A 14741-nucleotide genomic window follows, 5' to 3' on the forward strand; every position below is an offset into this window, starting at 1 on the left:
AAGTTATTCAGGTCCTGGCCTTCCGATATATTGCCATTCGATATTGGCAAACGCAAAAGCGAGAGCCAAGACTTTGGAACGCAATTACGACGAAGCACTTCGAAAAGTTGCCACGTATCTGCATCCAGCGCTTGATCCCGAACACCTACCTGTATTATAAAACACAAACGCGCTAGTCAGCATAAAATGGCATACAAACCGTCCACCGAAACGCACCCTTTCCAATCGCTTAATATCCTTCTGAATTGCTGATCGAATTTCTGTAAGCGCACGCCGTTCATGGTTGATAAGCGCTGAGATTGGCTTCTTGTGTTCATTCTCACTATCACTCGCTACGGGCAGTGTGACGCTATCAGTACTTGTGCAGAATTCTGTAAGCGATTCCAGTAACGACAGTGTATCCGAAGGATGTGGTTGAGCCGGCATCAGAGTCGAATTCACCTGGTATCCTCTGTTTGTTACCATTACCGCTAGCTTTGTCGCCATTTCCTTGTGTCGGTCGCTGCGCAAGTTGTGGGGATCCCACAACGTAGTGACGTCTTTAGTTATTTCACTCATAGCTGCCGAATCTTTCAGCATTGGTGGGCTGCGCAACTCACTTTTCCAAAAATATGGAATGGCGCTAACAACAGACATCCAAGGGATGACGGCCAGCTTCTCGATAACCAACACAGCTTCTGGAACGGTCAAGTGAACTGCGGTCATTGTGGTGTCACGTTTACCGTCGCCTTGTAGCGTAGGCCATGCGTTTAGCATGAACGTAATGCAACATTCAATTAGCTGTTTATCGTGGTCAGATTTCAACGTGGACGCGTAGACATTCGTGATAACTCCACGAAGTGTCACCTCGTTCCACGGTGTACTATGCAGTTCTTTAACGAGCATTTCCTTCTCGGTGTCCAGAGCCACCATTGAACGAAGGACCGTGCACAGTTCCGTATCTCCAAACTCTCTGTGTATTTTCCACTGGGCAAACGGGAAATGGTCGCGACAAGAAACAAAGGCGTGGAATACTCCAAACTGTTTTATACATCTCTCCTCCTTCTCGCCCAAAACCGATGCACTAGTCAGTGTGCCCACGGTGCTATTGAGCATGAGCCCATCGAGTTCTTGTTTGAGAATATTAAACGTGTGTTGTAAACTTCGCTTCAGGGAGATACATCCTCTTCCCCATTCTCTGCGAATGGCTCTTTGACTGATGAGCATGCTTTCAAAATGCCTCGTGCATGCAGGTTTATTCCGTATCGATATCCACAGGCGAAAGTCGGAATGAACATTTTTATCCCCGAGCAACTCATAAATACTGTTGAGTTGTTCTAATCGACCGTGACTTGAATGTAAATTGGGAAGTACAATCCATTGACCTTTCTCCATAGCCAACAGAACTAGTTTCTTGAAATCAGCTTCGTCGGAAAGTAATAGCTGGATAGTGTCACCTGTATCTATGGTCGCACCAGCACGTCTCGCCACATTTGCTACAGCACCCACAAAGTCAATCGTTGGAGGGCACGGCACGACGATGGGCGTCCTGGCACTTGAAAACGACTGCCACATGTAGTACAGATCTCTAAGTCGATCCGGGGCAGAGTGAGCTGCTGCGGCCACCAACGTGGGTAGCGAAGGAGCGCTCGTTTCCGTCACAGTTAGTGAGCAGAATGTCGCTGTGACTGGTGCCAAGTGAATTCGTTTTAGCTCGCGCTCGGCAAAATCTTCCAGCTCGCCCAGAAATCTTTGTGGATGAACAGCTACCACGATACATAAACGCATAAACACATCAAGAGGAACTGGAGTGTTCCATTCACTTGACATCATTGTGTCTTGTTCAAACAGCAATTGCCATGCGGTCTGACCGCTTTCCATGCTCTGCATCGTTGATATAAACTGTCGAAGGGTTCCTGACGCTTCTGCCAGGTAGCACACTACAGACCAAGCCTTCGCTTTCACACCTGTTGGGCGAAGCGCAAGTAAACTTTTCATGGTTGGTCTACAGGGATCCCGATCGGATTGGGGCCCAACTAACGACAGCAACCGAACAAGTAGCTCAACGTTCGTTGAGAGTCGGGTTCGAAAGGTAATTTCAGATGGCACTGCGACAACATCAGGTCCCAATAAGCGGTCGTCCATACGTCGCTGCCATATACGAAATGCCAGTAGAAACCTGAAAAGCAGGCATTCTTCATCTCGAAGATTCATACTGACATACTGCTGCAGACAACCAGTAAAACAGGCCATGACTTCTTCCAAATTGGTGTCGTTCTTGTTGCTCAATTCACCAGCTCGGACCAACAGTTGCCACACCCGTGAAAGCGGAAGCAGCTTCTCAGTACAAGCAAAATCTCTGTTATCCAGGAAATTGAACTCGCGCCAAGCCCATACACCATCCAAACATCGCCTGGCAACAGCAGCATAGCTCTTCAGACTATCCCAGTGTGTTTGTATCGTTGCCATGGCTTCCGTTTTGGTGCTTTGCAGTGTGTTAACAGCCCTTCGGTTGGCGATAATTCGGAGAGCTTTCGAGTTATCGGAGTAAACCACTTCGGTCTTTTCAGTGTTGAAGAACTCTAGCAGCTCTTCTTCCAAACCATAAATCTGTTCGTCACAGATCACCATTTCTTGTTGCAACGTTCGGATCTCCGTCACTTCTCGAAGTCGTCCTTGAGACTCCAGAACTTTGTGCAGAGCTTGCGATTCCACGAATGAGGCTGTCAGCTCAAACTGAATTACTGTAAGCTGGCTCAGATATTTGGACATCCACTCTGGAATAACGTTGGAGTCTGTGTAGACAAAAAAAACTCTACACGCGTCACTGCTGAACTCAAAAGCTGGCGTTTCTACCGCATCAGTCTCCTCCGTCGGATCTTCAGGAGGGTAACACCAACAGCGGTATCCGCTACCATTACGGCTAACAGTAATATCACGGTTAACAGCATCAAACATAGCTCTTCGTTTTGACTCGACGAACGAATGCAAGCCTTGTAAGCGATCTTCGCAGATATCCATAATAATTAGAGACGTCTGCTGTTTAATGCTTGTAGCCACTTCCTTCCAAACCCCTGCGTTAGTCGTAGTATTGTTGCCTGATGCAACAGCAACCTTCCCAGCACCTAGCTGTTTTTTCAGCCAGTCGGAAGCCACGCCATATGGATCAATGAGAAGTGGCGAACGATAGCAGTTCAATGCAATCACTGCGCTCTCTAGTGTACTCTCGTCATCCACCTGTACGCCGTTCAAATTCATCTTGGCAAGTTCTGACTCTCCGATTCGGAAGATTTCATGTAGAGGTCGATGCAGAGACGAAGGAGTCAATGAATACGGCGCTACAGCTTCAGTCCAGAGCCGGTGAAGCTGTAAGCGTACCGAGTAATTAAGACACGAAGCATAAGATACCACTGCTGTAGCTAGCAGCAGGTCACCTTTCCAGTGTTCTGCCAATTCAGTATACGCGTCATACCGCTGCTGCCACTTCTCTCGCGTTGAAAACAAAACCTTCCAAGCTGCACTTGTCAGCTGCAGTTGTGACGTCGTGTCATGCAACTTCTCGTCTGCGCGTTGTCGCTCCTGCTCTGATAAATCTCGTTGTGCACCAGCTTGTTGAGCTGATGTACTTTGGTTGTAAATCTCCACTTTGGTCTTGTCAACTCGCTTTTCTGCCTCTTTGAGTAGCTCTTTTTCACGTTCCAGTTGAGCTTGTTTTGGTAACGCTAGCACGAAGTCTCGAGCAAACGCGGTACATTTCTGGACCCATTCACACAGGACACCAGCAACCTCGTGAACGGACGCAAATAAATCTTTATCAAAGTCAGGTGACCGACAAATCGGAAGCAAAACACTCAGCATCTTTTCCGTGACATCTCGAGCGTCAAAAGTCGATAGCGTTTTCCAGAATGCGGTAGAATTGACTTGCATAGCGACATTTGCCCAGTAGTTCATGATAGTCTCGTCTGGGTCCATTTCATCACGTCCTTCTACTGGTTCGAAGCCCAATATCACGCCAATACATTCTGACAGCTGATAAATGGAAGAAGGTATCCGATTCAACGATGCAAACTCACGGATTTGCCGATGAAGACGCCGCCTGGCAACCATTTCAGTATCCACCTCATTGACACTACCGGTATTGCCTTTTCCGACCTCAATGCCATCCGTAGCAATATTCTCTCCATCGACATCCTCGTCTTCACAAGCTTCGTGGAATTTTTGCAGTGAGCTTTTGATTTGATCAAACGCATCCCGAGAGTCTTTAATCAAGTTGTGATATTCTTGAGTAACCATAGCAAGTCGCTCACGTTGAGCGACAGCCAGAGTCGTTGCCAGCTCCAGCGCTCTGGTGACTTTGTCCGTCGCAATTCGCTCTCTTTCCCAGCTGCCAGACATCCGTCGTCGCAATTCTGTCTTCTCGAGCATTTCTGGAAGTAACAGATCGGCTTGCGTCTGCTCTGTTTTCAGGATTTGGGCGGTTTGGTCAATGAATTCCAGACCCGCTTTAAAGCGAGCCATGTTTGAAGAAACCGTGCCGTGCACCTGGTCGTAATGTGAAGTAAACAGACTCAAGTGATCCATAAGCATACTTGGCTGCAGCGACACGAATGGGGATATAGTACTGACCCACAACGGCGTAGTGTTCAAACTCTCTTCGCTGTCACTCTTGTGATTAACAAGAGTTTTGGTGGTTGCTTGTGTGCGTTGGTCTTCCAGAAAACGACACGTAGCCTCGTATACCTGAACAGCAGCCTCCGAATACTTCATGGCACTCAATGCATCTGTAGCAACTGTGGACTGTTTTAGGCTTTTTCGTGCCATCGTTACTAGGTCGTCCGTTGACCATGGTCCAGCGTAGTTGACGTCGCAGCATTTCAGAATATTCGGGAATCGCCACAGTATCGACGTCCAATTCTTAGGCTCAGTTAATGAAAGAACGAGCACCAACTGAAGCTTTTGTCTGACGCACTGAAAGAAATAATCAAGTAGCGCACTTTTTGATCGATGCATGGGGGGTGTTTGATGAAGAGTAGTCACGGATTTTCGACTGTTAGACCGAGTCACTTGAGCAGGGCTCTGCTCTCTTTCGCGCAAAACAGCAAGAATTTCTTCATCGAGATGTTCGTACGCGATGACGTCGGGAGGCAAGTTGTGACCTCCTAGAAATTTATCGATAATTCGATAAGGATAAGCGTCTGGATGCAGATAGTTGTCTTTCACTATAAAAACTAGCGACGTGTCGCGAGCCCGAATACTTTTCAACATCGCAGTTCTAAAAGTTGCATTCCACTTGCTACGATCAGTCATCTCTTCATTCGGTCGACCAAGGTCGCCAGGGATACGATAAATAGCTGAGACCCTTTTACAAATGAAACATGCCAAACGTGTGATCGTGACCAGTTTTCTTCCAGATGCGCCCAGTAAGAGCACTGCTTTCGTGCCCATTCGTAGTAATCGACTCAAGCGCAAGATATGCTTGATAACGTAAGTGCACATAGTTATCTCCATCGATTCAGGTGAACTGGAGGTTGAGCTGGTCATCGCCATCATACTACGTTCAACCAGAAGTTCGAGCTTCGGTATATCAGTTACCTCGTGATAGCCGTGTCTATAGACACCAGTAGGACTGTCCCCCATGTACGAAAAATACAGGTCATTCGCAAACCAATTCTGGGCGATACTCTGATCTTGAAGATCTTGAGTGTCGAAACGCGCTGGGAAAAATGCTTCAGTTGCAACCCCAAACGTGGCTAACGCAATGTCGATAGTGTGTTGGTGAAAACTAAGCGACTCCTTCGAATCGATGATGTTGTCTCCGAATACACGCGCACTTTCATGGCACCATAATCGAGACAGTGCTGGTTTCTCTGCAGGGGATAGTGAAGGTCGAATCTCGCAGCAAATAGTTGTAACAAGCCGAAAGAGCTGTGCTACGCGGAAGTTATAGTGCAGCTTGACTGGGTTGAACGTTGCTTTCTTCGAAAAGATACTGACGTCGTTGCTTGAAGTCAGTAGTCGGTACAACTTCAAGCTGGCTTTCACAACAATGGACAGAAGGTTCTCCGAATCTTTGACGGTAGCTGTATGTGTACCTTTCCCTGAAGATGTAAATGGTGTTCCTGGTGGTTGCGATAATGTTGTGTTCGAGTGTGAGATACTTTCACAAATAGAGGTGAGGTCCGAATCCGAAAAAGGGAGCAACCCAATCGGAATAAATCTGTGTAGTAGGCGTCCAATATCATCGGACCGAGTGTGACTGCGTTCGACACTTGGAGTCGGTAGTTGCAGTGTCGCGAACGGGACAACGTGCTTGCATTTTGTCACCAAGCTTGTAACAGGATCAACGACAGTTTGATACTCCGCCAGCATACGGAACAATTCAAGTGACGAGTCCATTCTGCGATTTGGATCGAAGCACTGCAAATCATCAACAAACACGAGCACAGTATTCTTCGAATTGGGAATCGAGGCGGTATCCGGACCTTCCAAATATGAGGCGGTATCCCGTTTCTTGCATCCTTGGCGCTCGATCCGAATTCGTTGAAGAGCAGTCTCCAAATAGAACAACACGTCGCTAGCACCGGTATAGTAACCGGAGTAGATTTTTTCAACCGAAGTAGACGCACAAATCAGCGCTTGATTCGAAGATGTAGCACCCATTTTTCCTTGTTCGCTTTCTGACAATACAGAAACACTCGAGCCCAGTTTCTCGCTAGTACTCAATAAACTCCAAGCAAATCCGCATGCTGTCTTCCCGCAATCCTTAGGACCGATAAGAAGCGCAGGGTAGTTCGCCAAGAGCAACTGGCCAGACAGACAAATCGCTGATGAACTCGTTCCAGTGGGGACTACGAGTCGGTTTAACCTCGAAGAAAACGAATAATTGCATCCAGTCACAGACCCGCTTTCTCCTAAAGTGCTTGGTCCTCTGAATGCAGCTCCCAGTAATGTTTCTGACCAGCGGGTATAATACTCAGGCCACAGCAACCATTTAGATCCAAATTCTAACGAGAATCCGTAGTCGTACATCGTCTGCTTCGGGGAAATTGCTCCTCCGTTTCCAAGTTTTGAGACAGTGTTACTCTTACTTCCATCGACATTGCTTGAGACACTTCCGACCAGAATGCCAGTCGGAAAGAATAACAGCACCAACCGTTTTAATGTGGACTGCTCGTTGTTCGGGCCATGAAGAATGAAGTCGTACAAGAAAACATGAAATTTCCGACGCTCCTCCACGTCTGTAGTACTCCCGACACCCCACACAAGTGCTTGCAGAAATAAGCAATGAACAGCAGTGTTGCGCTGTTTTTCACTCGTCAGCGAGCAAAACTTCTTCCATGATTGGTTCAACGAACTGTGGAAAAAGGCAAGCATCCACTGAACTCGCTCCATTCCTTGACCAATGTTGGTGTAGTTCTGAAAATTAACGTCAACAAACTCCAGTGTAACTGGGACAAGTTCGGACACTAGCGTATCAAGTATGCCGAAGATGAGTCCCCCATACTTTTCGAACTCTGCCTTTCGTAGTATTTTCCAAACTGCGTACACATTTTCCCACTTTTGGCTGACTTCACACCCACCCACGTGTACCACGCCGATACGAGAAAGAAAGGATGGTGATGCGTTCGTTAGTGTTGTTGTCTCCATTACAACGTGAACATAATGAGGAACGACCAAAACCTTTCCCGATGACAGTCGCAAGCCTTTCCGGTATCCCGGAATATCGTCCTGAAGTTCTTCGACAGTATAAAGCAGTTGCTCACTCCACAAGGGATCGAGGTCACCATCGAAAACAAGCCACGTTTGGGTACGCTTGTCTGTCCTATGCAATGTCTTCGCTTCCTGCAGTAGCTTAAACAGTACGCTACGTGATTGATCTTCCGCTTCGACGGAGAGCAGTTGGTCCAGCTGAAGAGCTCGAGGGCACACAACAACACACCGCGTTGGGGCTACTAATGTAGGTTCGATTGCCTTGCCAACGCTCATCTTCCGAGCACTTATCCGGTCGACACCAATTGTCTTTGAGATTTCAGAAAGGGCGCGAGAGAGCGAAGTGTACAAACTCGTCTTCCCCACCTGAGACGCACCGGACAGAACAACCGCGCGACTAGTTTTCATCACTTGCAGAAGTTGAATTGTTTTCATGCCAAACTCCACTCCAAAATGCTTCCAGAATTCATCTGTGCGAATATAATTCCCCACGTCACGTTCAAGACAACGTCGAGCTCCATCTAATCGTGTGGTTTCCTGTGTCTCGTGATTCCATGGATATTGATTGTTGCTGAGAAAATCTGAATGGAAATCTCGTAGGACTGCGTTAATTAGGTGGAGATACGCTGCTGGTACAACCGAACCGATACATTCTTGAATAGCCAGAAAAACACATTGGTGCTCCACCACTTCTTCATCTCGTTTCGCGATAGCCTCGGCAGTAGTATCGTTTGGAATAGGTTCTTGTGTTGCTGACACTTCTTCATGTTCTTCATCTGAGATCAAAAGGCTTCGTCGAGTACGTCTACGATGCTCTTTCTCAGCATCATTTAGTTCCGCTGCGCGAATAACCACATTCTTGACCACTCGTAAGTTAGCAAGTCGAGATCCGAGGATGTTTGTTTCATTCGTTGTCGCGGATGGGTGGTTCATCATCTCAAATCCACGTTCAAATGATCTCAGAGCGACAGTCAAAAGCTTGGCTAGCTCTGATGCATGCACAAATCTTGCGTTTTGAAACTCGAACTCGGCTAGCTTTTCGATATCTGGTGACTGCACGACAATGGTTCGAAAGAAGAACCGCGCTTCTTGCACTAACTGTTCGTTCCCGGATGCTCCGTGTCCTGTTGTTAGCGTCAGAAAGAATAGAGCTCCACGACGTAGACGTACTCGGTCACCAACAAGAGTGCACTGCGCGTGTCTTGCAGCGAGACCATTCATGACTTGTGCACATAGCATCTTTATCAAGGACACGTTTACTGCATTTAACAGCTGGAAATTGTCAATACAGAGCCATGCTCCGGAGGAAGCAGTAGCCTTGACGTAGTTGACCAGCTCGTTAAATACCAGCTTTTTGTTAGCGCACTGAAACGTGACGTAGAGCCGACCACACAAACGAGCTAATTGATGACAGATCGTGGACTTCCCAGTACCAGCAGTACCCTCCAAGCATACTCCTTTAGTCATCGTGCTAACTGCTTGAGCGACAGCATGATAACAGCGCAGCGTGAGTGGCGTTACCAGCATCCCACTTGACCCATTTCCTAAGTATTCAAGCCCGTAAGGTAGATACGACGAAGTCATCATCGTGACACTCAGTACGCTGTCAATGAAATAAAAGCGTGGCTGTGCTGCCCAGCATAAACTTGGCGAGAAATGGGGAAACGTGTGTCGCTCACTCTTTTTCTCATCACTTTCTTCCACCCACATGCCGCCAACGTCTGCCAGTGCGCTAGCGCTGACATCGCGAAGCTGCGTCAGCAACAGTATAGTATTCGCTAGTGCCACTTTCGCGTGTGGATATGCCGTCACTCTCATCTCTTTCCACACTGCGTCAGTATTCTGGAGTATTTTTTCCGTAATTTCAGTCCATGCTTTTCTCTGGTTAGCATTTTGGTAAGCTTGCTCCGACTCGAGTGTCCACGTGTGCTGAATTGCTACAAGCAGCGATTGTTCAGGCCAAACCAAACACCATTTTCGAAATTCTTTACGTGGGAGATCACTGCAAGCCGCCCGAATGGATGCATGTAGGATTGTTGTCATCGAAGTCTCAAGTTTTGTCAGCCATGTCGGCATTGATGTGTCTTTTGTGGTGATCGCCGAGCCAAGAGGAAAAGGTTCGCCGACTGAACTGAGCAGTGCTGTGATTTCATTCGCAGGATTTGTTTGAACACTGTGGATGCCAGGGAAGCACCGAGATAGCGCTTTCCAGAGCGACACATCACTCGGAACCTCTGCAAGAGCCAACGCAGTCACCAGTTCAAGATCCGAAAGGTAGTAGAACCGGGAGAAACTCGCTTGTTTGCTTTCGAATCCGACTCGGACATCTGCTCGCACGGTTTCCAGAATCTCATGGCACTCTTCTAAGTCGGATATCAAGCTTGTAGCTGGGGATTTCGGAGTTTGATCTAGATCCACCGTTGTGTTTGATTGCTGACAATATTCTGCACAAGCTGGATTGCGGAGTATAGTAGCATGACTTGATTGGTATAGCTTTGCCGCGCTGACAAAGAGCCGAGATGACTTGGAATCATTCTCAACAATTCCAGCCGCAAACAGAGGAGTTATTCTGCGCCACCGGTGCTCGACAAGTACCAGCATTTCAACAATTTGCCCCATTTCGGATGCAAATGTTTGCCAGAAGGCGATTTCCTCGATGAACGGCCCGGCATGGGCCATACAGGATAGTGATTGCAGCCGTAAGAGGTGGTCTTCCATAAGAGAAACAATTTGCTCTCCACAGTCTTTCTCCAGTACGATATTAACTGTTTCAGGTTCGCCATTATCTGTCGACAATATTGGAGCTAGTGCCGTGCTTACAGTAATGGGGTGTCTCGAGGGTACGAGGTTGAAGCTGATTGCCTCCCACTCATCCCTTATTTCATGTAGAGCTCGTTCAATCTGCTGCTCTTGCGTTGCATTGCAGCTGATATCGACGATATCACCGATCCTTTCAAACACTCCGTTCTCCAGCAATTTCAATAAAGTGATCGCTTCTTCTGAAGTAAAATCTATCCCGATCAGTCCCGACACCGCTTTCATGTGTCGTTCTTTCATTGCTGGATTCTGAATCGCCACTAAAAATCGGACGTTCTCACGAAAGTCTGTCATCTGCTTCCGAACAGCCTCGGCAGTGATCGCAGCCGCAGCCGAATTCAGAATCAAAACACTGGACACGTCGGAGACGACTGTAAGCATTTGTTGCAGGGTTTGCATCCCTTCGTTTCCTGGTAGCTCGAATACGTTTCCACGTAGCCATTTCGAGTTCATCTCTCGAAACTCCCTCACAGTCTTCCATAGTCGTTCGTACGGGGCCATTTCTTCGGCAATGTCATCCAATTTACCAAAGTCTGTAGGCTTCCACTGAAGTTTCTGCTCTTCCTGAATAATAGTGGTCATAGCTTGCCGAAAGTTGACTATGTTGTCTTGCATCTTTGCAAGCTGGACGACGTAAGTGGCGGCGTGTCGTAGGTCTCCTTTCTTCGCAAACCCTCGGACTTCACCTTCAAATTCCTCAATTTCAGCTTGGAATCGAGATCGTTTTGCGATAAACATGGACTCGATTCGGGACCGCTCGTTTACGAGCTGAGACTCGGCTTCTACCAGTAATTTATCGATGTGACTTCTCCAATTGAGCGTCTTTGCAGTTGATGAGAGAAGATCCAACGACAGGCGGAAGTCCTTATGTTCACTGTCTATTGATTCCAGCGACGGGTCAGCCGTAACATTGCCAATATGAGTGTTTTCTCGCTCGAAGAGCAGGAATCGGAGTCGTTGCTTGATAACGTTACCCTTTTCTTGAAGCTTCTGAAGCTTCTCTGACTTCAGAGACTTCACGAAAGCCTCGCCATCCACGAGCTCATACAAATCTAACGGTGTCTTGGCGAGTCGAGCGGCGATCTCCTTGTATTGTTGGCGTAATTCCGCATTCATTCGACCGGTTCTTTGCTCAAACGCTTGAAGCAGGCGAATCGTCCATCGAGCGAGATCTGTATGCAATCTCGTATTCACATGTCGGCAATCCACTGAGAACAAACCAAGATGCTGAGAGTGTCTGTTGTCAATGGCAAGTCTCAAAGCGGTCGTCTGAACACGCTCCATCTCCGCTCGATACGTTTCCAGCTCGCTATTTTCTTCCAGATGGAAACAATCAACAGAATTCACGTAGCGGTGCGTCAACGCGAACATGTCATAGTCAGTCTGCAGCTTCCGCAAGTACGACAGGTTTTGTTCAATGATCGCTCGAATTCTGATCGTCGCAACGACAATGTCATCCTCCTGTGCAACGACATTCCACAAAAAAGGCGATGAAGTAGCCGACAAGAGAATTGGTTCTTCAAACTGCGTCTCAATACGACCAAGATTGGTAAATAACTTGGGTATGTTGTGAAGGACGTTCAACAAGCGACTTGGAATGTCCACCAGAGGATCTCGAAACTATTTTCGACAACCGAACACACACATTTGTCAGTAGCATTCTTCTGTACAGTACTATAAAATAAGCAAGGTAACTTTTTAGCAATGCATGTCGTACTTGGATTTGGTCACCGAGCAGCACCAGCGTCATCAGTAAACCAGGGCGTGTCGGTCTTGCCTCGTAGTGGACGTTGTCGTCGCTATCTTGACTTTCATTCACCACCCCAAACCGCTCGAAAAAATTGACGTATGCTTGAACAGACTTCATGATAAGCGAGCGAATTTGCAAAGACATAACTGCAGATACTGTGTCGAACAAGTGTCGTAGTCGGAAACTCACTGCTGCCTCTGACGTATGAATAGAGAACGTCTCGGCTTGAATAGCGCTTTCAAACATCATCTTCGCTTTCATGTACCAGTTCTCCATTACAAACGCTTTCGCCTTAGCCGAGAAAGCCAGTTGGGTTCGTTCAAATTGAATAATGTCCATAGGTTCCATACCGTTGAGATCTTCGCCACTTGGAAGGTCTACCAGAGTAATTGAAGCAAACATTTCATGCCACATGTAGCGAAGAGCTCGAACTTGCGGGTTCGAAAAGATCAGCAGCGACATCAACTTGGACTGTGCACGCTTCCGTCGAGCTGCTTTGCCGTATGACAATTCCGATCGAGCAACGCGATCAGTTATTCTGACGCGATTCATGAGCTGTGACCGGCTTCGGCGTCTTACTAGGGTCTTCAGATCCGCAATGCAGCCATTTGGCCCATCACTGCTGCCCCACTTCCACTTTATAGGCAGAAGAGCATGAGCCGGTGCTCCTTGTGGGATTTCTAGTCGCTCACAAGACTCTGCACGCATCAGCATATAATTCAGAATGGCTTTCTTGGCGCTGGTGTAGTAGTTGTCCACAAACTCTTGGTGTGCCACCTCCAAAACCGTCTCGAGCCGATCACTAGATGGGCCAGTAATGTACTTCACAGCAGCGGCCACGACTCTCGATTCCAGATCAGCCGGAAGAGGAGCAAGGTTACTGCGGTCGAAGAACTTGTCGTCGGCCAAATACTCAAAATATCGTTGTTCAGGTGTTGCGTTTTGGAGCAGCTCTTTCCTCTGCCTTCGAAAGGAGCGGCCGGAAAAACTCGGTTGTTCAATGAAAACTACACCTCCAGAGTGATGCGTTAGTTGTCCATACTGAGACGCAGACTTCTCTGTCATCAGCAACGCTGCTGCCGGCATAAAGTTAGATCCGATGCGATTCGACGGGAGCAAATACGACACGTTCTGGTCAGGTTCGACAAAGAGTGTGCGGCTTAGCCGATCGAATAGCTGTGGTGTCGTCGAGGTCTCCTCTCCCTCCTGCTTGGTAAGTGTATACGTCGTTTCTGCTTCATTTCTGTCATCGGTCGGTGCTGATTCTGTAGTCACAGACGCATTGATACGACTAATTCGTGGACTTGGTGATCGATGATATTGATGATGAAGCTGAGTTGGGCGAGGAGAAGCTTTGCTATCCGATGTGGCCACTACAGAATGAAACGTCGGTCGTCGAGGATTCGGTGGGCCAAATGAAAAATCTGGTACGTCCTTAGACCGGTCAAGCACAGGATTAAGCTGGATCGATGACGAGAAAGTGGATCCTGACAGGAAAGAGTACCTGGAGACAAATGCACAACGCCATTAGCATTCAACCTTGCATACTCTACACTACTCTCGATCTTTACTTGGTCGGAGGTGTTGGAGTAGTTTGAAGAGCTGCTTGGGCGAGCAACTTCCGCTTCACGACACTTTCTCCTGTCCGGATTTCGTAGTCCAGTCGTGGGGGCGGGCGCTATGAAGGTTAATGCACGCAACAAGCCTTTAGTTTACATCATAAAAGCTTGCTGCGAGTGCGTCTCCTACCGAGTCACGCGAAAGTAGATGACGCTGAATGACACAGTCACCACATACGATCACCCCAACACCAATGTTCAGCTCTACCTGGTAAAGAAGAACAGTGGCCAACGTTAATACTCAGATATGCGTGCTACTGGTCCCTTGGCGTGCTTACCCTATCGCATTGACTCATTGCGTTGCCCAGCTTGTTGATGACCGCATGCAGCCATTCCTGTGCTCGTTTTAAATCAACTGCGTTCCCACAGCATGCAGCCATTTCCACAAAACTGAAAGCAAATACGTCACCCAGTCCAACAACGCTAGGTGCTCTGCTAATGCTTTCAGTGGATGCCAACGCATCCGAATTAGAGCCTGTCGATGATAGCGTAGCGAGTGCTGGATCAGGCATTTCTGAGTCCACTTGAAGGCAAAACTTGCGGAGGAATTGCTTGTCGGGCTCTGCAAGTAGCAAAACACAAATCAGAAACAAGCACTGAAAAGAAAATAGCCATGGCATCGCTCCATTAATTACCGAAAAAGGTGATGCGGATGCCTAAGGATTGGACTCGCAGATAAAATGTCCCGAACCCTGGAATCGAAGCAGGCACTTCCATCGCAAGCTACAAACACAGCCGAAATCGTCAGCTACAACACAAACAAGTTAAGATTAATGCCGTACGGTACCTGCGTCTTGACCCAGTCGCACAAGAATTTCCACACTAGCCAACGCTCGTTTGTCGTCATAGGGACCGCCATCATGAGC

General features: G+C 47.7%; 1 protein-coding gene across 1 annotated transcript; it reads right to left on the minus strand.

Annotated features, from left to right (window-relative positions):
- Window positions 1–874: 874 nt before the first annotated feature.
- PITG_03444 (dynein heavy chain) lies at window positions 875–14737 on the minus strand (the record flags this gene model as incomplete). Its single annotated transcript, XM_002906466.1, has 15 exons — window positions 875–948; window positions 993–2015; window positions 2127–3252; window positions 3358–4121; window positions 4182–4567; window positions 4706–6429; window positions 7054–7950; window positions 8293–12126; window positions 12224–12736; window positions 12836–13760; window positions 13828–13934; window positions 14006–14083; window positions 14154–14437; window positions 14511–14598; window positions 14663–14737. The coding sequence occupies 15 exons, from the start codon at window positions 14735–14737 to the stop codon at window positions 875–877; spliced, it is 11898 nt and encodes a 3965-aa protein (XP_002906512.1).
- Window positions 14738–14741: the final 4 nt, after the last annotated feature.

The sequence above is a fragment of the Phytophthora infestans genome, genomic scaffold (assembly GCF_000142945.1).
Source record: "Phytophthora infestans T30-4 supercont1.4 genomic scaffold, whole genome shotgun sequence".
Classification (NCBI taxonomy): Eukaryota; Oomycota; class Peronosporomycetes; order Peronosporales; family Peronosporaceae; genus Phytophthora; species Phytophthora infestans.